The sequence below is a fragment of the Centroberyx affinis genome, unplaced genomic scaffold, assembly GCF_046629955.1.
Source record: "Centroberyx affinis isolate AG114_WGS23_722 - 3 ecotype Tasmania unplaced genomic scaffold, CSIRO-AGI_Caff_v1 ptg002950l_1, whole genome shotgun sequence".
NCBI classification, from domain to species: Eukaryota; Metazoa; Chordata; class Actinopteri; order Beryciformes; family Berycidae; genus Centroberyx; species Centroberyx affinis.
The window spans coordinates 273331-300428 of record NW_027281065.1 but is presented as its reverse complement, the minus strand read 5'-3'; the positions used below and the strand labels follow the sequence as shown (position 1 = coordinate 300428).

At 46.4% G+C, this 27098-nt stretch overlaps 1 protein-coding gene across 1 annotated transcript; it reads left to right on the top strand.

Moving 5' to 3' along the window:
* Positions 1-1231: 1231 nt before the first annotated feature.
* LOC139658672 (myomegalin-like) lies at positions 1232-23830 on the top strand. Its single transcript, XM_071536821.1, has 41 exons — positions 1232-2548; positions 4444-4581; positions 4674-4793; positions 4907-4999; positions 5129-5353; positions 5462-5620; positions 5716-5817; positions 6203-6340; positions 6925-7104; positions 7365-7559; positions 7708-7890; positions 7982-8098; positions 8194-8274; positions 8416-8522; positions 8624-8766; positions 11756-11880; positions 12051-12238; positions 12543-12906; positions 13726-13930; positions 14084-14200; positions 14312-14583; positions 14723-14937; positions 15355-15472; positions 15578-15695; positions 15846-15900; positions 17563-17825; positions 17918-17980; positions 18134-18292; positions 18544-18801; positions 19004-19135; positions 19275-19391; positions 19476-19665; positions 19782-19903; positions 20195-20431; positions 20977-21078; positions 21320-21537; positions 21657-21800; positions 21990-22128; positions 22239-22285; positions 22596-22650; positions 23634-23830. The coding sequence occupies exons 1-41, from the start codon at positions 1232-1234 to the stop codon at positions 23786-23788; spliced, it is 7476 nt and encodes a 2491-aa protein (XP_071392922.1). The 3' UTR covers positions 23789-23830.
* The last annotated feature ends 3268 nt before the right edge of the window (positions 23831-27098 follow it).

The window sequence follows — 27098 nt, the reverse complement described above, 5'->3', positions numbered from 1 at the left end:
ACTGTATTCCATTCAGTGTAACATAATACGGCCGTGGTCATTTAATTTTACAGAGCGTCACTAATGTTACTATGTTACTGTGTTGTAGCATTTCACCTGTTCAGTCAGGCGTAGAGAGCTTAGTAAACTGGGCAGAAGTAAGTAACAGACTCCCCGGGGATTGTTATTCTGTTTTTTATCCATATATCAACAGTAAAGCTGTCATCCGCCGGGTTTGCCTTTATTTCGACCTTGTAGGAAAAAAAAAAATAATGCTTAACAATTGGAATGCGACTTGATAATACACCGAAAGGATCCTATCATCACTGCACCGGGCTCCTCCACCCCTCTTTCCCCTGAATGGTTTGCTCCGCCGCTGCAGGTTCTGGTTCAGGCTGCCACATCATTATCTGCCCGGAGGATCTCCGACCGCACCGACAACCGAGCCCCGTGTCTCTCCCCGCGACTGACAGCTAATGAATGAAGGCTCTCAGAAGACGCGAATACCGGTGCATGATTCAAAGGATCTCCCCGCTCCCCGTCTGTGTCCGTCTTAAAGGGCAGCCGATTCCCGATTCCCGATCCCCGGTCGGGATCAACCTGCCGGTGTGCGGCGGCTCCCGTGTCCGTGACAGAAGTGATGCAGAGGAACGTGCGGTGCTGTTGGGAAATGCGAAGCAGCGGCTGGTCGGTGACAGGACGAAGACAATAATGCAGCGAAAGACTACATGTGATTGACGAGACGACATGAAGATGACTTCGTTGTGCGCCATAATATTCCCACTGCACCTGCAGGAGCAACTGAACGGTGATCTTGGGCTGCTGGATAGTCTCCTCTAAAGATATCACAATATCTATTCATCATTTTTTACGTCACGGCTTTGGCTCTGTCTTGCTAAGAACTGCATCTAAAAACGAGACGATTGTTTTTTCTTGACATTGTCTACCTCATCCCGTTTATTTCCAGGCAATTGAATTTTACGGCACTACAAGCACAGGTGTCATTAATACCTTTACATTATTTATTTGAGACCTAAAGGCTTTTGCTGTGGGCTGAAAGCACATGGTTACTCTTTGATTTTTTTGAATGAACAATGCAGCTTAATATTATGCTTATTTTTGTTTACATGATAACAAATTTATTATGAGGACTCAGTTGTCAGCATGATAGTTGGGGGATTCAGTCTGAGGATATTCTTCCATTCTTCAATGATTTCAAAACTTGACCTGTTTCATCACTGAAGCCTGTGGAATGCTTGACGTGAAGATGAAGGAGGCGTGTCGTATCTGTGCGCGGGAGCTCTGCGGTAACCAACGGCGATGGATCTTCCATCCCACCGCCAAGCTCAACCTGCAGGTGCTGCTGTCTCACGCTCTGGGCCGAGAGCTGACCCGGGACGGCAGAGGGGAGTTCGCCTGCTCCAAGTGCGCCTTCATGCTGGACCGCATGTACCGCTTCGACACAGTGATCGCCCGTGTGGAGGCCCTGTCCATCGAGCGGCTGCAGCGGCTCCTGCAAGAGAAACACCGGCTGAGGCAGTGCATCGGCGGGCTCTACCGGAAAACTAACGGGGAAGAGGGTGCCGTAACGGGGACTGGAGGTAACGGAGGGGAAGGGATGGTGGACATGTCCGGTCTCACCCACGCTAAGTACTGCGCCCTGCTGCAAGAGGACCTGGTCTACTCTCTGTACGAGTCCTGGGCAGAGGACGGCCTGGACTGCCACCATCACCACCACCCCCAGTGTCCCGCTGGTCCGGGGTCAGAGGTTACGGCCGCCGGGTCGCAACGTTGTACGCCCAGTACCCCCAGGAGGTGTCGGGGGTGCAGCTACTGGCGGGTGGCAGACTCTGACTACGAAGCCGTCTGTAAGGTGCCCAGGAAGCTGGCACGGAGTATTTCCTGTGGGCCGTCGACCAGATACTCAGCCAGTGTCGTAGGAGGGAGTGTGACTGGTGGAGGAGGAGAAAGAAAACTTGAGGAAGACTCCGAAGAACCCCCCTCCTCTCTAACGCTGGTCCCTGGTTCTCAGGACCCCTCACGGACATCAGACAGTGATCGCACTCTGGCGGGCCGGGCCAGCTCCAGCCCCTCTATCGCGTCCCTGGAGACGGCTGAAGAATACACCCAGCCTGCAGCCATAACAGATGGAGGGCTGAGCTTCCCCAGGGACCCACTAGATGACCGGATATCTGACTCCCTCTCTGAGGAGCACATGGGAACCCCGCTCGGCCAAGCTTCACCCGGACCCGACCTGTCCCTGGCCCTCTGTTTGCTCCAGAACTACGCCGCGTACCGACCGGTCCAGACCCCCAAGGGGAGCAAGCTGCCGGTGCTGCTCAGACGGAGCCCCAGTAACGGAGGCACCAGGCTGGGCTTCCCTGACCCCGTCCTGGGCATGTCTTATGGAGCTCCAGATGGAGAGAGGGACATCCACGTCCCTACACCTGAACTGGAGACCCCTCTGATCAGGCTGGATGTGGGCCTGGATGGGGGTCTGGACCTGGCTGAGCTGGAGGATTTGTGGGAAGATGTGTATAAAGAATACCCACCTCCCCGCCCTCACCAGGTATAATGCCTTCATGAGGGTGGAGCTGAATATTAAGATTTGAGTCCTGCAGAGTGTGTCGCACTGTGGAATAGGGAATCTTGCCTATGCATTGCAAATCTATCTGTAGCTCTCCGAGCCTGAGTGAACCGACCCGACCGGCTCTGCTGTTAGAGCGCTAGATAACTATTACTCTCTCTATCTTAATTACTCGCATAATCCAGCTGTCAATCACTTAAATCCCGCCTACAGCCTCTCCACCAAGCCTCTCCACCAAGCCTCTTCCCAGAGGATGTGTGCTAGTGTGCTTAACTGGGGTGTGTGTGTGTGTGTGTGTGTGTGTGTGCGCGTACATGTTTTTATGTGGGAGTGTGTGTATGTGTGTTCTGCTTAGTTGTCTTTGTATGCGAATACATTACATGAGTACTCAGGTGTGGGTAAACTGTGAGACACGGCATGGCCTAGTTACTTAGCATGTTTGATGTGTGTGTGTGTGTGTGTGTATACACGCCAAGGGGCATTCAGCCATATCAGTGAAGTAGGGTGCATAGAGTGGAAGCTCTGATGGTTTTTCCAATATTGTGAGTGCATAATCCCTCAAAATTAAAAACTAGTATGTAAAATGTCAGCCAGATATCTAATTCCATGTTTTTAGTTTCAGATCTGAGGAACTTGAGGATTTGAGCACATTTATACAATGACTTGCATTACAGCAGCTAAACGCCTCGAGGCATGAGCATAACCTGCTGACAGATGAGAGGCGTCTTAGGAATCAAGTCTTCCAGTTTTTCCATCATGAAGCAGTTTCATCCACTCATAAAGTAGCACCGTAGCACAGGATTTTCTGCAGCATAAGTGTGTGTGTGTGTGTGTGTGCTGTGTGTATGTGTGTGCCTGCCTGTAATATTATAAATCCTGCCTCCTCAAGTTAACAATCCTCAGTGACAGTTTTGGGAGGGTGAGTGTGTGTGTTTGTCCCTGAATTAGTAGCTATTCCTTAATATGGGTGTGCGATCCGAGAGCCGGGGCTGTTGACTGAAGTAGGTTAGATATGGGGAGACGTTAAGACAGAGTGGCTCCACTATTGGCCTATTTTCACTGAGAGCCCTGGAGGCGCAGTGAGCCACGCAATGTCAGACCACCCTGTCATCTCAACACTGGTTGGCTAGTGCAAAGTACAGTAACGCTATATTTATATATGTTAACATTCTGATTTCCATATACAGAAAGACAAAATTACATGATACAATAAACTACAAGAATCTGGATTTGGGAAGGATTGGGATCTAATTGATTATAGGCCAGTATGCGTATCTTTGCAACATCCTTCCTATTGTTGGAGGGAAAAAGTAGCACATCCAAAAATAAAAGTAGTATGGCTTGAAATTTCACTTGAATTTATTGGCACACACAACAATGCTGCTTTTATCAGAGCATATGCAACACAACCTCCACGCTTGCTTATCCTTCCTCTAGTGTTGTGAAAGCTGTGGACATTGATGTACTGGTTATGTAAAGATAGTAGTTGCACGGAGCACTTGGGGCACACTCACTCATACTAACCCACCCACACAGATAGGCGTGCACGCATGCATGCACATGCTCACACAGCTCTTAAAATGCTGTCTCCTCGCCATAGCTTTTAACAAAGTACACACATGAATGAGCAGGGAACAAGATATTTGGGTTTCCAAATGGTGTAAACATATTACACAACCCACTGTGGTGGTTATGCAGCCTGATGCCTCTGTATTTTTCATGAATTTGGAGGCAGATTTCTGAGCCCAGTTCATTGTAAGGTTAGAAAACAATATTTTTCCACAAACTAGACAGCAGTTGGACTGCACACATTTAGTGAGTGTTTTTATGACTGAAAATGCAGATATCTAAACCTTTTCTCTCTGTGGGTGTTACAGAGTCTAGTTGAGGAGCAGCAAAGCCAGCTGAACCAGTATGAGTGTGCAGCCGGTCAGTGTGTCAGTGAGCTGCAGAAGGCCCAGCTCCAGGTCCAATCCCTGCAGGCCAAGATCCACGAGAGTGAGGCCAATAATACGGTATGGAACAACACTTCATTTATTCTGCATGTTAAATTCACATCTCAGCTAAAGCCTGACTGTAATCTCCATGTCTCTCTCTCTCCTCCTAGAAGCTACAGGAGAAGCTGAACGAGATGGAGTGTGAGCTGCGTTCAATCCGCCAGGCTGCTCAGAACCAGGAAAGAGCCATCCAGGGCCTCACCGAGTCCATCAGCACCAAAGACAGCGAGGTGTGTGTTCTACTGTGTCTCTGTCATGACTAGAGGCCAACCATGTGAGATGTTGCCTATATTTGAGCATGCACACAGTTAGTACACACACCCATGATCTATTCTGCCCCAAGGCCCAGGAGCTGTACCAGCTGATTGAGGGGCAGAACGCCACGCTGTGTAAGCTAAGAGAAATTGCCCACCGCAACCAGCTCGCACAATCCAAGGTGAGACCTTACACACATGTATGAAGCACCATTGTGCTATAGAATTCATCCCCAGTCTATATGGAGAAATCTTCTCTTCAGGCTGATAACATACAGTCGTTCCTTGGTGTGTGGTCATTCCATCTCCAGGCTCCAGAGGGGGGTAGCGAGGCCGGGACCCTGGCCCAGCTGCAGGTTGAGCTAGTGGGAGTGCAGAGCTCCCTGTTCTCCCTGGGTCTGGAGCTGGAGGCCAGCCAGAGGAGTCTGAGACAGAGCCAGAGGCAGGGAGACGACCTGGGCCGGTTCAAGGACAGACTCCACTCTGATCTGCAGGAGGCGCTGCAGCACAGAGAGGTCACCGAGAAACACAACCAGGTCAGTGTGCTCGTGAATGTGTATGTGCAATGAGTATCCATGCAAAGTACTTAAAAGGTCTCTAGAAGCAGCGTGGGAGCATGCTTAACCTTCTCCTCCCTGCTGCAGGACCTGCGCAGCGCCCTTCAGAAGACTCGCTCTGAGCTCCAGGCGAATGAAGCCGCTCTGAGGGAGAGCGAGGCAGAGAAACACTCTGAGGTGCAGGAGAAAGACAGGAGCATCGCACAGCTCAAACGCTCTCTGCAGGACAAGGAGAGGCAGCTACAGGTAACACACACACACAAACAAACACATACTGTGCATACATACATATTCAGATATGCACATACAGATTTCCTGTCTAACCATCTTTATTTCTGTAGGAGTACTCAGAGATGCTGGAGTCCACTACAAGCTCCAAACCCAGAGATACGCTACTGGAGAAACTAAGAGAGCGCATTAAAGATAGAGACAGAGCTCTGGAGGTAAGACACACACACACACACACACACATACACAGACACACACACACACACACACAAACACATAAACACCAGGGTCAGACATTAGCAGGAGCTTGGGGTAAAAATGCCCTTTAAAGTTCATAAAATGCCTGTGAAATAGAAAATGCAGGGGCAAAAAATGCTCCTGATAAGTACCTTCCTTTTGTTGAATTATCAAATACTCACAGTGAATAATGTGCATGTTCGCTGACATGAAAGATTGGTTGTTGCTGGAATTTCTTGCTGGTAACACAGACCAGACCTGCGTAGTCCTGTTCTGACACCTGTGAACATTATGTAGAAAGTGATAAACAGTTTGAGCCCGCAGAACAGCAGCAGTGTGATGCTCTCCCTCTCCTCCCTGCAGCGCTCCATCGATGAGAAGTTCCGCTGTCTGGAGGAGCGGGAGGGCCAGGTCCGGAGGCTGCAGCTGGCCCTCAGGGAGAAGGAGCGAGACCTGGAGAGACTCCGCTGCATCCTGTCCAACAACGACGAGACCATCACGGTACGCTCCACTGCATCTGTGCACAGACAAAGACATACATGCCATACAAACACACCAAAAACGCCATCACAAACTTCTGGCACAGGCCTTTTTTACCAAGCGTGTCCATGTAGGAGAGGTCATTTTTGCCCTCCAGAAACTTTCATGGTGCGATGTTTGAGGGGATCTGGTCAGTGATCCTAAATCAGCAATTCCAAAACACTATGTGTCCATTTTGGGAAAAACAAATCATGACAAAGTTAATGTCATGATGATCCTGTTTATACAAATGTTCTCAACCAAGGGCTTAAGTTACCTACTATCATTTAAATATATATATATATATATATATGTTTGGATGATGTATCTTGTTACTGATTACCTGCATCATTCATAAGGGACCCCCTTTACTCGTTTCAATTTTTGGCTATCAAACATTTTGTAAGAGCGTATCTCAAACGCAAATGGTGGCAGTCTCATTTTTAAAAAACTGTTCAACTCAAGACTGGAAAGCTTGATATAAGGGTTACAAACAAGCTATCATTTGTGCATATTTCTGTTTGTATGATTACGACTGTGATTGTGATTATGCGTATGCCCTCCAGAGTCTGGATGCCCTGGTGCGGGGTAAAGAGCTGGAGCTGGAGCAGGCTGCAGAGGCCTACAGGAACCTGCAGTGGCTGAAACAGCAGAACGAGGAGAAGGAGAAAAACACTCTGAGAGAGAAAGACACCATCATCAGCCAGCTGCAGGCAGCTCTGCAGACACGCAGCCAGGAGACAGAGGTAACAAACACGCACATGTACACACACACACACACACACACACCTACAAATCTATGCCTTTGTTGCCATGGCTCTGCATTGTTTGCCAATATGTGACTTTCAATGCTGTGAAAGACCAGTCCAACTAGACAAACCTGTGGTAATTGTTTTGATCTTTACAAACACAACAGGTGTGCTGACACAACCTTTTCTGTGTGCATGTTTGTTGTTTTGTGTTTTGTGTTGTGTGTGTGTGTGTGTGTGTGTGTGTGTGTGTGTAGGACCTGACCGCCGCCCTCCTCACCAGGGTGCAGGCCGGTCCCAGCGAGCTAGTGGAGGAGCTAAAGGCTCGTTTGTCTCTGAAGGAGAAGCTGTTCCAGGAGCTGCTGTCAGACCGCAGCCGCCAATCTAATGAACACCAAGTGCAGGTCCAGGATCTGCTCAGTACTGTCAGCTCCAAAGACCAGTATCTGCAGGTATGCCATGTTACTGATCTGGGATCTGTCCTGCAGAAGCAGCAACACAGTAAAAGAAGTAGTGTGTTATAGAAATATAACAGATATAAGTTCTGCAGACCAATCAGTTTATACAATAAAATGAAGCTGAACTCCCTCTCTCTCTCAGGACTGCTCTGATAGGCTCTCCCAGGTGATTGGTGAGCGGACGGGCCAGCTGCAGGAGCTACGCAAGCAGCTGTCGTCACGAGAGCGGGAGCTGTGCGAGCTGAGGCGGGACAAGGAGAGGCAGCTGGGAGGAGAGACGGAGCGTCTGCAGAGCCTGCTGAAGGAGAAGGAAGCCTTTATCAATGTACCTGCTCACCTCTTCACCTTAGCTGTCTGTCTCGCTCAGTTTCCTTTTCCAGTACATCTGATCTTGACAGTATGACTTTATTCATCAGGAGCTGATGCAGGGCCAGGAAGAGGCGATGGAGCCCTCCTCAAAAGAGAGAGAAGCAGAGATTAAAGCCATCCAGGAGGAGCTGCAGCTGGTGCTGAAGAAGGAGAGGGAGGCTCAGGTGTGTGATTCGCCCTCTGATGACTTACATGAAACTAACAAATATCTTCTGTCTCACGGTGAATATCTTTATCTCTTCTTTTTCTCACCCTGCAGAAAGAGCTCTCTGCACTGCGTTTATCTTTGGCTCAACAGCAGGCCAAGGGAGTTGCCACTAAAGACAGCACTGATCACCAAGTAGGATTTCACTTCAATCACATCCATCTAGAGAATTGCTATATTTGACAGTATTTGGGTATGTGTACAGGTTAAGATTATGCATCCATCTCCCTCTTTTTTTGCCTCGTCATGTCTCTCCTTCCTCCTCGTCCCTGTCAGTGTGTGCTGGAGCAGCTTGTGTCGGAGTACCACAGGCTGAACGACGCCCTGCGGGCAGAGAAGAGGTTGTACCAGAGTCTCGCCCACATCCATACCAGGGGAGACAGGTAGGGAGGCTTCACCCAGGTCTTGTGACAACTCAGTTTCTGTGAGCTGCAGTTTGTTTGATTCAAAGCACGTCTTCCGTCTCCTCCTCTCCACCACACAGCAGCTCAGAGAAGACCCAGGCCCTGCACACTGAACTGGACTCGGTTCAGGCGCTCCGCGGACAGCTGGAGGAGGTCCTGGCCAGGACCCGTAACATGGCCCTGGCACTGGAACGGGCAGCTAAGAGGCAGCCCGACTTTGGAGGTGGGGATGGGCAGGGTCCAGCCTCCTGGGCTGCAGGGGGCACTGTCACTAACTGTACATGATGCTCTGTCTGACCACAGCACTACCGAGTGAGACAGGCACTCTTTATGTGAGACGGAGCTGTCTGGAGATACTGACAGTCAGTTTTGAGTTTTACAGTTTTAGAAAAATGTGGTCCTACAGCACATATGATCAGGCACACTATTTATTTAAAGTGGGATTTAAAAATGTAAAACTGACTTTCAGTCTTCAGGCAACTTCGTCCAGATGGCACAAGCACTACTCACGGTCGCAGACACCTGTTCAAAATTAACCTCTACTGTATGAAGCGGCAATGTGCAACTCAGATTTTTATTTATTAATATATTTTGTGAGTGTGTTCTGAATATGTTTTTATATTGTTTTTTGCAAACTGCCTGCGTATTGCTTTGCAGTGCAATTGTTCTGTATTGCCATTTCTATGTACTGTGTCTCACCGGTGTCACTCTTCCAGCCTTATCGTCACAGTGATGTTATGTGGTGTGGAGAAACTCAAGCTCATGCCTTACAGTGAAGCGTCTTACCATCCATCATTTGTTTTATACCATCTCTGTGTACACACTTAATCCAGGCCCAAGATACGCATAAGACAAATCCAAAAAGATGGCCAAGTAGTATACTCCTGATCCACCTTTGACCCGCAGTCTTTCCTACTTCGCTCTAGTTGCATTTTAGTCTGAAAGACATGCATGGACGATGAAGTCAACCATAGTAGATACAGTGCGGTAGATGCACGCTGATAAACTCACTGTAACTTCATGGTAATAGAGTATAATAGCTTTTGTTGTTTCTAGTAAATCTTCTTCTTGAAATCCAATTCATCTTTGCACCAAGATAAAAAAAAATCTTAACAGCAAGTACTTTGCTGACAGTCTGCACTATGCTTTCTATAAATCACATGAGATGTGAGTGATAGGAATAGAACTTGCCCATTCATTATTGACAGTGGTTAGATTACATTTTCTTTTTTTAAATTTTGTGCCCTGATCTCTCATCTAGCCTTGAAGATGGAATCCTCGTTGACACATCCTTTTTGTATTTTAAATGGAACAAAAATAAACATGTGCTGGCTTTTTGTCAAAAGCACTTTTGGTATGGATTTCTCTTTCTTGTCTTTAATTGGGAATTTGTCTCAAGAATATCCCAAACTGACAATTCCCCACTTGGTCCTTATGTACTTCCCTCCTCTCCCCGAAGACCTACCGACCCGTAGTGTGTTTTATCCAATTTAAAGTCCCTCAGAGTGGAAATAACTCATTTCATGTTGTCCTCAGCCTCCTCACAGTCTATTTGTGTCCCCGTTTGTCCCAGAATCCACGTTCATAACCACGACTACACACATACTTGAAATGTATTGAAATATAATGTCCATAGTCCATCCTACGATTTGTCAATAGTTTTCTTTTCATCACCAGTAAAAGTAGTTTTGCTGTATAAATCTCAAGGCCTACATGAAACTGTAACCTGTAATGTACATTAACAGATATTACCACTACAAATGAGTGTTTCTTCATGTCTTTACGACCTCATGCATGAGATTCCAGCATGGTGTTCCTGTTTGCATGGCTGTTTTGATGTGATGTGTGGTTAGAAATTCACTACTACAATACATCTTGCACACAAAATGCACACAGGACCGCTGCAGCAGGTTCAGTCACGGTCCCCGCTCTGTAATGTCTCTGATGTTGTGACCAATACAAAAGGTTTGTGAAAAGTCAGCAAAACCCACACAGCCGTATTGCCCATACATTCACTGCAACACCAAATTAAGGGAAGCTTACGTGTGAGTTGTTTCACTGAATATCCCCTGATATTTTTTAAAAGATGAAACAGGTTTGTCAAAATTCCCAATATAATATACAGCATACATGGAATCATGAAGTACCCAGTTATGAGAGTGGCCTCATTATATAGTGCTCCAGTATGTAAACACGGCCCCTCATCCGGTCAGTTTATTTTACACTTGAGTCGGTGCACATTGTTCAGTCAACAGTTTCTCTCCATCAATTTCCTGTCCTCTCACTAGTGACACAAAGCTGTTTTAGTAAATCCAACTCTCATACTCAACTAGACCAACCTCTGAACTTTCCATGATTATACAACAATACCATAATTAAGTCCCAGCAATGTAATGGCTGTAAGTGAGCCAATCTCCATACACATATTATTCATGTCTAGCAATGCAGTGTGTGTGTGTGTGTGTGTGTGTGTGTGTGTGTGTGTGTGTGTGTGTGTGTGTATGTGTGTGTCTGTGTCTGTGTTTCATGAAGGCCTGTTACATAAAACAATTTCCCTTTGAAATTCCTGCCAGTCACATTCCACTGAGCCTCTGCTTCCTGGCAGCACATCAATATCCATGTATGTGTTCCCCTCTTTGTGTGTGTGTGTGTGTGTGTGTGTGTGTGTGTGTGTGTGTGTGTGTGTGTGTGTGTGTGTGTGTGTGTGTGTGTGTGTGTCTCCATGCATAGCATAGTATAGTTGTCTGATGATAAGTCTTTATTCATTTTAGAGATTACACAAAGTACATACTATTCTGCTATATACATTTTATTTTGGCACAAAATTTCCAGGAACAGTCAATCTTTCATGTGAGTGAATATGCATTGTTCCAAAACCATTGTATTCCAATCGATTGTTCTTTTAAATCACACCAAATGCTCAGTGTTGTGGAATGGATGCCCACACATACACTGTCTCACACACACTCACACACACTCGCCTGGGCTGGACTGCCTTGAGTGTGTTTTTGGCTGGCTGGGAACTTATGACATAACATTTCCCCTTAGTTCCATGACTCAGAGAGGTGATTCAGTCGAGTAAGAGAGAGTGGAAAGTGGAAAAGTGAGTGGAAGCTAGAGACGGAGACATAAAAAGTACAAAGAACAGCGGACTAAGAAATAAATGCCAAAGGAGAAAAGCAAGTGTCCTGATCTGGCTGTTGTGTTTCCAGAGCTCAGCACAGAGGAGGAGGAGGAGGAGGAGGGAGATGATGAAGACGGCAGCAGTGACGAGTTCACGGACAGTATAGAGGATGATGATGTTAAAGTGACTGCCAGAAGTCTGGCCTCCATTCAGGTAAAATACATTTCGCTGTACGATCCATTTTAATTCAGGTGGTCAGTTCCTTATCTCAAATCATTTATGTATTTTGTTTGATCTCGATTTCCATCCTTTCCTAATTCCACATTTATAACAACAACCACAATGTTATATGTGTTTAAAAAGTCTTCTCTTTTCACCCGCAGACGTCTGGGATGGCCCGTGGACAGGAGGGTTTGTCTGGAGGGCTGGTGAGGGGGGAGTTGTCCCGGCAGGCTGAGGGGCGGAGGGACGTTCAGCAGCCTGTGGAAGTAGAGAAGACTCTTAACGGGGAACTTGAAGAAATAAGGTCACAGCTGGAGAGGGATGGATTCACCTCCCTAGCTCAGATGAGGTGCATATTTGCCTTTAACATACTCAGGAAACTTTATTTTGTGGTTGTCTAATATGAAATTATGGCAAAATATGGTCATAGAAAGTATATAGAGTGAGAATTGTTATACAGTAGGTCCATAACACTCATACATAGAAGTACTGTTGTTGTATCTCCAAAATGACAACTTTTCAGGAACTATGAAAAACATTGGTTTTAACTTGATGACCATCCTATAAATCATCCTCATCCTATAAAGGACAGTGTGATTCCATATTTATGCTGATGTCTATGTGGGTTCCTGTTTCTTTTGGTCCTCCCCTAGGAGTGCACTGCTGAGCCTGCAGCGGGAGAACCAGGCTCTGAGAGACAGCCAAGGGAGAGCTGGAGTCCTGGGACTGAGGACAAACCCAGAGGAGGAACACAGTCTGAACCTGGAAGAGGAATACGAAGAGGAAGAGGAGTATATTGAGGAAGAAGAGGAGGAAGAAGAAGAGGAGGAGGAGGAGGAAGAGGAGGAGGAGGAGGAGGAGGAGGAGGAGGAGGAGGCACCTCCAGCGTCGGCAGGGAAGCGTGGCCCTCCGTGTGTGAGGCTGAGAGACGAGCGGGGGAAGAGGCACTGCACCCGGCCGCACTCTCTGGACCTGGGGACTTTACTGTCCCATCGTCAGCCACAGCAGACTGAGACGGTAACACATTAAACATTTAAAGAGGCATTAAGAAATCTTTGACCTTCATCCACCTCTATGGGCGACTAGTAGGAATTTCCTACCACAGATATCACCCAGACATATTATGGTCATTTTGTGCTATGGGGCAGTAAAATATCACCTACTGCCCCTTTAACTCATCACTGTGGAAGAGGATTAAGGCCGCATGTGACAAATGTATTTGATTTCTGAGATTAATCTCAGAATTCTGAGAATGAAGTCAGAATTACTTTAACCTCGGAATTCTGACTTAATTCTTAGAATCTCAGAATTCTGACTTTCATCTCAGAATTCTGACTTCCAAGTCAGAATTCTGACTTCCAAGTCAGAATTCTGCCTTTATTCTCAGAACAAGATTTTTTCACGTGGCCCTCGTCCTCTTCTGTACATCTTACAATGTCTTCAATAAACAAAGAAATACCGAACAATTTGATATATCATAGCAATACAATTTAAAGCCTAAATGTGCTGACTGAAAAGCAATATTTGACAATCCCTACTAAAGCAGCCTTGCCTCTAGGCCTGCCCTCCTTTTGTCTCTGACTTCTCTCTCTGTTGGTATAACAGTCTCTATGTCGGGCTGTTTTCTTAGCCTCATGGTGGTTTATATAAGCAGTGAGGTCCTGACAGCTGCTCCTGCCTGTCCTCTCTCAAAGATCACGGAATAGTTAGTGTACTGTGTGTTTATCAAAGTATTTTTTGAAATATGTATCCCCTCTGGAGTCAATTTAAAGTACGATGTGATGTCTTTTTATTTGGAATACGCATCAGCGTTGCTAAAACACTTTGTTTTCACAGGAGGTGGAGCCTGGTGGTGACAGCAGCGAGGTGGGAGTGTTCTGGCAGCATGTGGAGGAGGGCCTCCGTGAGCAGGCGGCCCGTCTGCGCTCCGATCTGGCTCTGAGCCGGCAGGAGAACAGAGAGCTGCAGGAGAGGCTGATGGTGTCCGAGGCCACTGTCCACGCTCAGGCTGAACAACTGAAGGACTACAGGGATCTGCTGAGTAAGTTGCACTCAGGAACACATATAGACGCATACACACACACACACTGATATGTGCACACGCAGACAAAAAAGTCCTCGACAAAGCAAAACAATAACCAGACAATTTCTTTTTCTAAAAGTGGCCAGTAATTTGTCTCTCACCTCTCTGCAGCGGAGACGTCAGTGCAGCAGGCCAGTAAGCAGGTGCAAGTGGATCTCCAAGATCTGGGTTATGAGACCTGCGGCCGCAGTGAGAACGAGGCTGAGCGAGAAGACGCTAGCAGCCCAGGTGACAAACAGAAATGCAAAATTGTCTCCAAAACCCAAACACACCCTATCTATTTTTTCTCTCACATGTCAGTCATACATTAATATTTCTCCTCACCTGTCCCTCCATCAGAGTTTGATGACCTGGAGATGTGTACGTCGCTGTCCCATCATCAGGACTATGAGGGTGCAGGCGGGGGCTGGTACACTGGTAACCGCAGCAGTAACACAAGTGCTTATGAGCTGGGGGATGAGCCAGGAGCAGACTCTCTCCAGCATCTGGTCCAGGACCTGCGCTCCCAGCTGACCCGCTGCCACAAGGTGATCCGTGGGCTGCAGCTGCGCGTCCGCTCCCTCTCCACCACCAGCGACTATGCTTCCAGCCTGGAGCGCACCCCACGCAAGGTAGCAGAGACAAGCTGCTCTACATTGTTTATTACTCTGGCTTATATTTTTGGGTTAATTCTTGTATTGAGTTTATGAGCATAAAGTGGATAACAATTACCCTCCTATCGCTTCTCTCCATTTTGTCCTGATCTTCCAGGTGAATTGGGCCTTTGAGGCGTCTCCAGCCCCTAGCGGTGTGGAGGAGGATGAAGGCTGGATGTCGGACACCCTTGGGACTCGCTCAGAGCCCAAGCCCAGCCGGGAGCTGCGAGAATTGGTGTCGCGTGTTGCCTCACTGGAGGCGCAACTGAAGAGCTCCAGGCTGGAGGGCAAAGGCCTGACAGAGGAGGGGAAATGTGCCACCTGGCCAGGGTGAGTGGAGCTAAGTTAGAGGGGTAGGGTTCAGAAACTTAGTGTGGGTTGGTTTTTGCTCCTGCCTCCATAGTCCCTGTGCCCCCTAGGCAACTTTCTTTTACCCAGCACATTTAGTAGATGCACATGGGAATGGCTAGTCATATGACTTCCAGCCCTTAGCGCTATGAAAACATGCCAAGATCTCTGCACTGTCTGGGATGTGCAGTGTGTCCTTTCCATTGTAAAGAGATTTTGCAAAGAGAAGTTCCCTAAAGACAAGCAGCATTACACAGCAGATAAACATCTACTAATCATGGTTTTAACTATGTACCATGATCATTTGAATAGCATGTTTTGGTGCTGTGCTGAATACTTCTTCACATTATTCTGTGGTTCCTTGTGTCCCTCTGGTCCCTTCTCTTCCTCCCTTCACAGAAAGTACAACACTCTGATCCAGGCTCAAGCCCGCGAGCTGTCCCACCTGAGGCAGAGGATGAGAGAGGGGCGAGGAGTCTGCCATATCCTCACACAGCACCTGGGTGACACCACCAAGGTAAGGCAAACCTCTCTGCATTCATCCCCTTTTTCATTCAAACCACGTTTTAATTTTATCTGATATAAATCTACAATATTCTACGCTACAACTTACAACTTATAGGCCTTTGAGGAGCTGCTGCGTGCCAACGATATTGACTACTACATGGGCCAGAGCTTCAGGGAGCAGCTGGCACAGAGCACTGCCTTGGCACAGAGAGTGGGCACCAAGATCAGTGGACGTAAGGAAAATCTCCTTTCCCTCACTCCTAGCACACAGAGAGTTGCTTCATGTTTTACAATTTCATGTTCTTATGATCTTTGTCTGCCCAAATCTTCATCTCTCTCTCCCCTCCTCTGCTCTCTCTCTGTCTCCTGTCTCATTTCCATAGGAGACCGTGCAGAGGGCCATGATGACAAGACAGGCCATGAGTTGCTTGCCCTACGGTGGGTTGGCTTCTTGATCATGTGCAGTTGTTTTTTGTGTGTGTGTGTGTGTGTCTGTGGCCGCATGTTTGTTAGAATTTGTTTACCATGAGGTAGGGGCAAGGTAAGCCAAGGGGTGATCTCTGCCTCAACCAACCCCATCCAGTCTGAGAGGTTGTTTTGTACGGTCGGTGCAAACATGTTGTGCTAAAAAAATCCAAAAACTGCACCTACACCTCTCCATAGGTTAATACACAGGTTTATAAAATGGAATAAAGCCAAGGTAGAGTAAACTGTTCCTCACTACCTAATTATACTCATCTGCAATAATTTAACAGATTTTCAATACATGTGTACATACACAGTCCAGTATAGCTGTCAGCATGGCAAAGAACAGCCACATACTGTATGTTAACTGAACATGTGCTTAGTTACAGACCTGCACACGTGCATTGCAGCTTAAAGATGAGAAATCAGACAGTGAACCCACGAATAGCACAGCTGAAACTTAATCTACCTACTTGATTCTCTTACCTACACACACACAGATACGGCTCAAGTATTGTATGCACATGTAAAGTACTTGCAAATGTTTTGTGGACTCTGGTTAATCATTCTGAGTTTCATAGGCTCCCATGATACAAATCAAATTTAAAACCAACACATTCTAGCCAGTGGCTCTACTTGCCCGCTCTAAACCTTCTTAACAACAAAGCTGCACGGTATTGTAGTATGGCCTGCAGTGTTGTGACATTTGTGTCACTTGAAATTAGTGCACCATAGTAGCTTAAAGTGTAGAGCACTGTCTCTCTCCTGGTGATTAGTTTACTTAGTCATGTGACGCGCCGGGGCAGGAGGGGAGCCGTCCACATGGCTCCATATGTTGGAGAGGAGACAGAAGGTTGTTGTTAATCCACACACAGGCTGCACACTGGATCCTTTACTGTTAAGTGGAGTGAGTTGAGCAGAGGACTCCCAGGTGTCCTGCCAGCCTCACTTAAGAGGCTCAGCGTGACTGCGTGACAGTCGCTCACTGCTGCCTCCTTCCATCCTCCCCAGTGTGTGGACTACTCTTCTTGTTGGAGCTTTGAGAAATCAATTATTAATGGATTTCGACAAAACTGACACCTTGCATGGATAACTACTGAGATTTTTTTTTTGCATTGCAGAATATTATGTATATTGTCTTCTGGGAGGTCCGGATAAAGTTAATAGAACCAGAAGCCAACAAAGACTTTAGTCAGTATTTCTGCTGGATCTAGACTGCAGCCAGACAAGGCTCAGCCAGCTCAGGCTGTAGTGCATCCAGGACTCGTGCTTCGTTTCTGAGTTTGACTGGTGGTCCGATGGCTCCTCTGTGGAAGTCTATGATTTCTAAGAGCAGTCCCATATACAGGGACTCTCTGTGGTCTTTCTCTGTGGGTGGGGGTCGTGGCCAAGCGAGAGAGACAGCCTTTCTTAGAATGCTGCTGGAGAGAGACAGGGAGTTTCTACATGGACAGCTCAAACAGTAAGGGAGATACACATGTAGTTTCCATGCATAGTAACGTAGCATTACAGAGCTCTGGCATGGATTGTGTCAGACAATGTTAAGCAGTTATGAATTGCCAATTATCTGCCAAAAATAACTAGAAGCTAAGAATGCAATGATTGATTCTCTTTCTTGTGTGTGTGTGCATGTAGGCTGAGTAAGGAGCTTCAGCAGAAGGATAAAATCATTGAGTCCCTCCACACCAAACTGCAGCAGCGTCCGGAGACCCCATCCAGCTGCCATGCCCTCTCCGAAACCACCGACCAATCAGACAGGACCTCTTTGGTGTCAGATGAGTGTCGAACCAACGAGGACTTGGAGCTGTGCTCTGATCTAGATGCCAGCGAGTATCAGGAGGAGCACAGGCGGCAGCCAGGACATGGATCAGAAAGAGAAGGTATCGTTGAAGCTTATTCTTTTGTTCACCTCTCCTGTCTGGAAATGCCTCTTTCCATCCTTTCACCTTCCATTCCCCTCTCCACCCGCTTCCAGTCTGTCCATCTATCCTTCCTCCCCGTGGCCTCAAGTCTTCCAACAGCTGTCCCAACATGCTCTGCTCAGCCCCTGTGGGTTTGGCCGGTCACTCTTCCAGAGGTATGGGACACACAGATCTATGATTTGTAAAACTCCAAAAACAAAAATCTGAGACTCTTATCTCAGCTCACCTTTTTCCTCTTCTTACTTCATGTTTCCTACCCTTCACTTCCTGTCATCCTCCTCCAGCCCTTGTCAGTGGGCCTGTTTCCACCTCCCTCCCTGTCCCATCTGGCCCTGACCTCTGGGGTCAGCATGTGACCTTTGACCCCCAGCCCAGAGCCCTGTCTGTGAACGCTGTTCGCCAAGAGTTGGACACGCTGTACAAACAGATGAATGAGAACAGGGGTGAGGGGCCAGGGACAGTGTGACATAAATGGAATGGTGTCTAAATTGTAATTCAAAATCAAAGACATAACTCATGATACCTTGTTAATAGATGCAATTATATTCTAAAATGCTCTGTAGCATAGCCAGGAAATAACTCCTGACTGCAGCCACCCGCTAACTTGCATCGATTTAATTTTGCAGTAGATGTTTTGTTGAAAACATTCAACAGGATGTTTTACACACCTCCATTGCTTTGTGTATGGTTACAGGCTTTGTGGTTCCCCATGGCAAGGCTCTGTCCCCTCTCTCACCTGGTGCCCACAACCAGCACGACCTCTCCACCTACAGCCAGCTATCCCATCATGCCTTTCAACAATACCAGCTGGGCGGCATCCCCGAGGGCCACTCGCTCAAGTCCGACTCAGGTCTAGTGACAGGTGGGACACTGTGGGATATGGAGAACATGGTTCAGCCAATTGGAAGCTATTCTGGATTATCAGGACACCAATCAGGAAATAGTCATGCAGGTATGACCCTATGCTATTCTCTATCACTATATATATACAGTATCAGGAAGTTTTCCAGGAAGCAAAAGTAATAGCTATGCAATGTGAAAAAGTAATTTTCCATTGCACTGTGACTTCAAGTTATTAGTAATGAAAAATGCTTAATGATAAGCTCAAGTGAAGCCACATGATTATGGCATTATTATCATGTATTTGTTTCCAGGGGTAGACTTGATAGAGGAGCACCTGCGGGAGGTGAGGTGTCTGCGTCAGCGTCTGGAGGAGTCCATCAGGACCAATGAGAGGCTCCGACAGCAGCTGGAGGAGAGACTGGCCACCGCTGGGCGTGATGGAGGTACAGCAGTCCACACACACATCTACACACACTCTATATATGGTATTCTCCTACATATAAACATACTGCAGTAATGCCAATAACACTACCACTGGTTTCACTCTCAAATTATATTAAATAATTCCTGTTTTCATCCCAGGTGCACCCACTAACATCTACATTCAAGGACTGGACACAGTCACTCAGCTGTCCAATGAGATCAGGGTCCTGAAGGAAGAAAACCTGGCTCTACAGTCCCGCCTGCAGGCCAGCACAGGTACTGCATCTAACAGCCAACTGAACTGAAAACAATTCTGATTGTTTTTGATATTTACCGGTTCCCTCTCTCCTTGTCCCTCAGACACATGTGAGGAGGCAGTGCAGCTGCGGGAGGCGGTGCTCACGGGACGGGCCCGTCTGAAGCAAGCGGAGCTGGAGGCGGAGCAGTGGAAGGAGGAGCTAAGACGGCTGCAGACTCACAGCCAGGAGCAGGGACAGCAGATACACACGCTAAGGCAGGAGCGGCAGGCCAGTCAGGAGAAGAACAACAGGTGTGTGTGTCAGTGAGAAACAGAGAGCGACCGACAGACAGAAAGAAAGAAAGTGTGTCTGTCTGTGTTTGCATATTGGTCCTCTGAGTATACAGTATTTACCTGTGTGTCCCCAGGCTCCAGCATGAGGTGTCTCTACTGCAGCAGCAGCTGTGTGAGGGCAGGGAGCTGATCCACTCCCTGCAGAGTGAACTGCAGGTTTACGACCGTGTGTGTGCCAGCTCAAAGGCCAATAAAGGTCAGTGTATTCACTGTACACTAGCTATAATCAATAGAAAATCTGCACTGCCCAGGGGTTGTCAAGTGGTTCATGCTGTCAGCGTCATGTGTTTTTTTTTTTAAAAACACACCTGTATACTATATGTACAATTTCAAATATATTTGAGCACCCACCCTCTAAAGTATTCATAGCCAAATATCAAACTGCATCTAGTCGTTATTCTAGTGCTGTGATAGAATTAAGACTTCTACAGCACACAGACCTCCAGAGCAAGAGTATCTCCAAACTGTCAGTGACTGTTATCTCCAGGCTACCTGTGTGAGCTGCCAGGCCTGCCAGTGGAGCTGGGGGAGCTGCTGGGGGAGGTGAGGAGTCTGCGGGCCCAGCTGCAGAACAGCGTCCAGGAGAACAGTGCCCTCAAACAACTGGAGCTCCACAAGCAGCTGGAGCAGAAGCTGGGCGTCGGCTCTCCTCGGACTCCCTCCCTCTCCGCCCTCACTGCCAGCCCCCAGAGAGACAGCTTCTACAGACGACAGCTGCTGCACGGTGAGAGGCACACCGCTCTGGATATCGGTATACATCCATACAAACATACATACATACATATATACATACACTACCAGTCAAAAGTTTGGACACCCATTTTTCTTTATTTTTACTATTTGCAGTGACCAAAAACGTGTTAAACAAATCAAAACAATCTTATATTTTAGATTCTTTAAAGTAGCCGCCCTTTGCCTTGATGGAAAGGCACAGGCTTTGGAAAGAAATTTATACATAAGCATCAGCTTCACAAATTATATTACATTTCAAGTATGTAAGCATAAACCTTTAGATTAAACTTTTGACTAGTAGTGCACATAAATGCTTCCCTACCTACCTACCAACATTTGCATCTACTACATACAACAACACAGCATGTGAATTGTTAGATGCTTGGACAGACAGACCAGCTGTGTGTTTGCTATACTGAGTGAAACGCTAACATACTACCACAGGAGACGTTGGTGAGGTTTAGGACTCTGCCTGGTGTGTTGTGGTGTGCTTTGCTGTGTGACCTAGCCTGGATTGTGTGTCTGCGTGCTCCACAGACCCCGCTCCGTCTCCACCAGTCAGGGACATTGGTCTGTTTAACTGTGGATCTCCCTACGCTCCCTACTTGGACCTGGAGGACAGCCACAGCACTGCCAATGGTGTGACTTTAACTGCACGGCATGACTGAAACTTAATCTCCCTGTGACATTTGTCTATCGATTATAAAAAGATTGTTTTGCTTTGCAACAAGTATAACACCCAGTATTGATCCTAATAGCGTTGCCATATTTTAATTATTTATCACTGCCACAATCTCTTTCTTTCAAAAGGAAATATGATAATTTCATTAATTCTTTTCATTCCAAGACTCACTCCTCTCTCCATCTCTCCCTGCAGCAGACCTTCTTGACCCCCACTCTGAACTGGAGGGGGAGGCCCCTGACGGATCGTTCGCAAACCGCAATGGCCGCCATGCCATCGGTCACGTGGATGACTTCAGCGCCCTGCAGCAGCAAGTCCTAGAGGGCCGGAGCCTTGTCCAGCGCATGGAGACAGCACTGCAGGCCTGCCTCAGCCAACCACTGCTGGAGGGCAACCAGGAGCAGACCGGCGACCTGGTGAGGGACAGAAGGACAAGACACGTTGCCAAAGAAATATTCTTGAACAAAACAATGACAAGGAATAATAGAAGTCGCGACTGTAAAGGTGACAGCATTTAACTGAGCTCTGTGTGCAGGTGCTGGACTATGGATGTGTGAAGAGTCTTCTGTCCAACACCAAGACTCTGAGGCAGATCTTAGAGGAGGCCATGGCTCTGCTGAAGATGTTCTGGAGGGCGGCTCTGCCCAGCGCTGATCGCTCCACCCAAAACCTTAAGAAGGTTTGTAACACAGTGTGGTGTTTCATGACCGAATGAATTTACTTCATGATACGACTGCACAAGAATGGTCTGGTCTTTAATAGGTTTGAAAGTCAAACCTGTCAGCTAACAATGCCAAGCCATGACAACAAACATCTATGTGTGTGTATGTGTGTGTGTGTGTGTGTGTGTGTGTGTGTGTGTGTGTAGGAGCAGTGTATGCAGGAGGAGATCTTGTCCCTGAAACTGCGTATGTCAGAGCAGGAAGAGGTTCTTCAGGGAACCATCCAAAGACTGAGGAGCACCAGCCGCACCAAGGAGAGCATGGAGCACTACATAGTCAACCAGTGTAAGTATGAAGCAATGAAAGTGCTGACATGGTGTGATCATGTGTGTGTACTTGCAGCCATGAGCCTATATTGTAATAGAGATAATAGAGATTTTTTTTGTTTATTGCAGTATCAAGGACTCGTGATGTGCTGAAGAAAGCAAGGACAAACTTGGAGGTAAGCAAAAATCACTTCTCCATATCCACCTTCATTCATACAGTATATCCCATACATAGGTTATCTGTACTGTACGCATATTCCATAGGTCACAGTACTGTGTCTGTCTGTAGTGTATGTTGTAGTGTGCCAAGTGTCCTAATCATAGTCTTTTCTATATATGGTGTAAATCAGTCACTTTGGGCCTTCTGCTTCTGTGTCACTTGTTCCTTCATCCTGCATTTGTCTCTCTCCTCTCCTCTCCTCTCCTCTCCTCTCCTCTCCTCTCCTTCTCTCCTTTCCTTGTTCCTTGTCTTCTGAATACCCCCAGAAGAACGAGCTGAGACTTTCCTCTCTAAGCTCCTCCTCTTCCTCTCCTTATGCTGGTAATAGTTTGACATCTTGTGGTGTTGCGAACAGGTAGAAGTTGTCCCCGATCTTTCAATTTCCTGACAACTGTGCTGTAATTCTCTGTGGTTAAGCTGTGGCTGCAGAGGTAATTGGATCATGGCTCTGTGGTCAGGGGCAACTTTTACCTCAGTGTGGATTTGCTTGTCCTTATCATGCTATGACATCACTGCTTTACCATCCTGACAGACAGCTAACATCATTGTATTACTGTGTTTACTTTGACTAGAAAATGGGAGAAAGAGGGAGTTATGACCGGTGACAATGGGCTTGTTATGGCCAAACCAACCTTCCTCTACAGCTACGCACTGAAGCTGTTGTGTTTTTAGTCAACTTGCCTGGTTGAATAAGGGCTTAAAAAGGCCATGAGTTGTTCCTGAACCCACAACACACTCCAACCCGCTGAGCCACCAGTGCACCAAACTGTTGTTTACTTCTAAATGCCCCTGTAGTACGCTTGAATCTATTTACAGCTTCAAGTGAACCGTACTGCATAGTTTCCACTGTGTATATACTATCATAGTATCACTCAAGGACCTAAACACAAACATAGACATGGCCTGACAGCTTTAAAAAAAAAAAAAAGGCTTACTGCTGCCCTTCAATCATGGGAGCAATGGGATCAAGCGCTGACATAAATACTTACACCCACTCACACCACCAGGCTCGCACCACACAGGCAAAACAGCAGGTGTGTGTGTGTGTGTGTGTGTGTGTGTGTGCGCTTGTAAGGGACAGGGGATATGAATAACAGCATTGCTTATCCTCTAATCATTCATCCTCAGCTTTTCATCTGCAATCAGTTGCATTTCAGGAATCTCAGTATAACTAACAGTGCATTACATGGCAAACTACTTCTTGTTGCGGTGTTACTTGTTTAACCATTTCTCTATTTTGCCAACAGTTTGTCTGTTGTATTAGATTGTATAACGCCTCTCTCCTCCTTCTCTCCTTCGTTCAGCTGAGGACCAGAGAGGTGTTGCCAGAGAGCGGCCTACTGATTGGGGTTTCCTGAAGACCAGCGATGCTTCCGAAGTCGTCGTGGCCACGGCCAATCAGCGTCCAGCGACGAGGAAGCGCAGCAGCCAATGCCTTGTTGAGACTCTGACCTGTTAAAGAACCAGCCTCAACGCCACCGCCTCTGAACTCTGACCTCTACGCCGAAACAGCCAAGACCTTCCCTCCACCCCTGGCCTTACCTGTCCCATCCGACCTTGAGAGTGCTTCCGTCCCTCCCTCCTCTGCCCTGCCAGCTCACACCTATAGGCAATACGTGCACAGTATCATTTTGCACCTTGAGCCTTACCCCAAACTTCACTCTCCCCCTTCCCCCATCTCTCACGCTCTCTTTTTCCCCCCTAATCCCCCTTACATCACTACATCTATTACTGTCTTTGAGTGATGCAGTCTGCAGTTTGCCTTGTTGTGTGCGTGACAGAAGAAGGTGTTTGAAATGTGCCTCTGGTGGTTTCAGTGACGTGCGTCCCGGCTGCTACCGATGGAGTTGGGTGAAGTTGCTCCTAGACGCTGATCTCAGACCAGATGTGTGATTTAGGAATTTGGAAGCGTAATCTGGCTCCAGATCTGTATCTAAGGGCATCCTCTCCTAAGAGCCAGACAGCCTGTGGACGGAATAAGTGTTAATGCATGTTTTACTCGTGGCTTGTGAGAGGAATTCTACACACGCGTACACACACCCACACATATATGATCGATCACTTCACTCGAAGACATGAAATCCTCAACTTTGACTGCCACAGAAATGCAAGTTTACTCCTTGTGGCACTTCCTTAATGAAGACATTTTTTTGCAAGTGCAATGCAAATACAATGACATCCACAATGTATCACTAGACACAGTGGAGGAATGTAGGTAGGTGATCACTACTAAGTAATTGTGTACTAGCTATTATCTGTATTTGTGGAGGAAGCTTTTGAATGGTATGTCAGCCATTAGCCAAGGGTTCTGAATAGCAGAACAAAAGCCCTAGAAAGGTTCTGTTTCAGTCACAAGCCTCTGCTTTTAGGTCCTAAAGGTCCTGGGTCATTTTTGGTACCGACCCACCAACCTGGAAGTACTGAAAGACAGGAAAGTTGGGTCAATTAAAAACTTAACACCAAACCCACATCTGTGTAAAGCCTGACATCTAATGGTAAAAACCATGCAACTAAAATTGCCATCTGCTATTGGCTGATCTTTGGTGCCAGGTGATGTCACTACCTGTTGTACTCTATAGAAGATGACATCATCTGGCACCAAGGATCAGCCAATAGCAGGTGGCAATTTCAGTAGCGTGCGTTTTACCATTAGATATCAGGCTTTAAACAGATCTGGGTTTGGTGTTTAGTTACTCTTTAAATCCTTAAGGCTTTTCTCCATCTGGTCAATTCTGATTTTAAAGAATGCTATACAGTATGTAAAAAGGAGGGGCTAAGGACAGGGGTAAAGGGCTCAGATGGAACCAGGCTAAACACGCGTATTCAAGCTCCTCTACAGGGGTTCTCATACGAGCATGTGCAATAATGATGTTGTTTATTAAATGATCATGGCACACCGGCTTCTTTTTATTTCTGTGCCTGACACTGGAACATATAGTCACACTCGTAATGTTAAGAGACCATCAGTGCAATATTGTATTGTTCTGCATATTATATATTTTTTTCTGGAGTGTTGATGCATGACAGAGATGTTGAAGGGTGAAATCAAACCGTGCAGGAAGTTGTGGAACAGGGGATCACCAATAGTTGCCAAAGTTTGGACTTTGAACTTCTTACTTGACTTTCACTTGCCTTACCCATGCGAATGACAAACCCAGCTCTTACCTGACCATAGGGAAGTTGTGATGGAAACCTGCTGTCTTCTTTCAGAGGGCCTCTAAAGCCACAGAGACGGTAACCGTTAGACAGTTGGTTCAGTTTATTTGGAAACGTGCTACGTTAATGAGCTCCTTTTATGGACCAAAACAAAGTGGATCTTTCCCACAAGGCCATATGCTACGTGTGACTTCCACATCCTAAAATGTGTTTTGTTTTTAGTATGTTATTTATCTTGGTTCAGGCCGTCTTAGCATTCCCATGGCGATGGCAATAGATGTTATCAAGTTCTTCTAGTGGATACAAACTTTGGCAGGCTACTGGTGGGATCGTTGTTCTGGAATTTGCCTATTGATTACAGTGTTGCAATTCATCTTCCCAATTGCTTTGATGTGTATTTGTGCTGTACATTTGCCATTTTATGCTGTAAATAATATGCTTTTTTCTGTATTCAGTTTACCTTTTGTGTGTTTGTGTGAGTGTGCAGTGTGTGTGTTTGTGTGAGTGTGAGTGTGCGTGTGTGTGTGTGTGAATAATCACATCCAACATTTGCTTTTATGCAAAGTTGAATATCTGGGTAGCTGTGCAATAGCTTTACTCTATATCTGCTTTATTTTGATGTTAAACATCATTGCATTAGGAAAATGTTTGTTGATTTGACTACATTCACTTTCTGCATTGTATGATTTATAAGCAGTGTACGTTAGAGGATTACGCCATTTTTAATAAACTAGTCACATAGGCTGTATCTGATATGAAATCACAAAGAAACTATGCCTTCATGTTATTTAAGTCACTGATCACAATATTGTTGTTCACCTATAACAAAGCTCTGGATAATGTTGCTTCGCTTGCCTTTAAATTTAGCTTGAGAGCTACTTCAATTGGCTCTCAACTGTAGAAATGGCCTTGAACTAGCGCTTGGTGTCTACCTTAGATTTGCCAAATTAGGTCTTGTTTGCGCTCAAATCTTTGGAAAAAGAAAACATTTGAGTGAATTGCCAAATATTTCAATAGATACAAAGTTTGTTATTTTCTTTTGGAAACTAAAGATGTTAAAGGGAAAAGCTTTGAAGAACTGTATAGCCTACTAAAGCAAAAAACACTGATTTGAAAGATTGTGAAAGAATTGGGTCCGCACTGCACCTTGTTAGAGCGTAAACAATGCCTTTTTAGTGTTTGTTGTTAAGAAGGGAATCAAACAGCAGTTTGAAACAGTGTGCTGTTGGTCCTGAGTTTTATATGTATATAGTGCTATTTGATTGATGCAGCTATGCTATGTGATTGGAGAGCAGCTTTGTTTCCGAGTTTGTGTGTAATGAACTAGAACGCCGATACAGGACTCATATGGATCCTGTCTCTGATGACAGTCAGTGTGTGTTGTGTTGGCAAAGTATTAGCAACGAAGGATTTTGGGAAAGAATGAATAAAACATTTTAAAAAAGCCTGTGTGGCCTAGTTCTGTTGAATACACAATAGGTTCGGTGGTATATGTTGATCCCACAGCTCACAGATGGTTCAGGTTTAATTGGGTTGTTAAGAGGTGGACTTGGGTATCTAGTGATAGATATGGAAATAATGTGAAGAGAACATACAAAAATATGTCTTTAGCT

Bases quoted from the DNA above. Each gene is read 5' to 3' on its own strand.
- LOC139658672 (XM_071536821.1), top strand. From the start codon at position 1,232: ATGCTTGACGTGAAGATGAAGGAGGCGTGTCGTATCTGTGCGCGGGAG. The intron at 5,621-5,715 runs GTAACACACACA...TTATTTCTGTAG, and splicing joins ACAAGGAGAGGCAGCTACAG to GAGTACTCAGAGATGCTGGA. The intron at 21,079-21,319 runs GTGTGACTTTAA...TCCCTGCAGCAG, and splicing joins CAGCCACAGCACTGCCAATG to ACCTTCTTGACCCCCACTCT.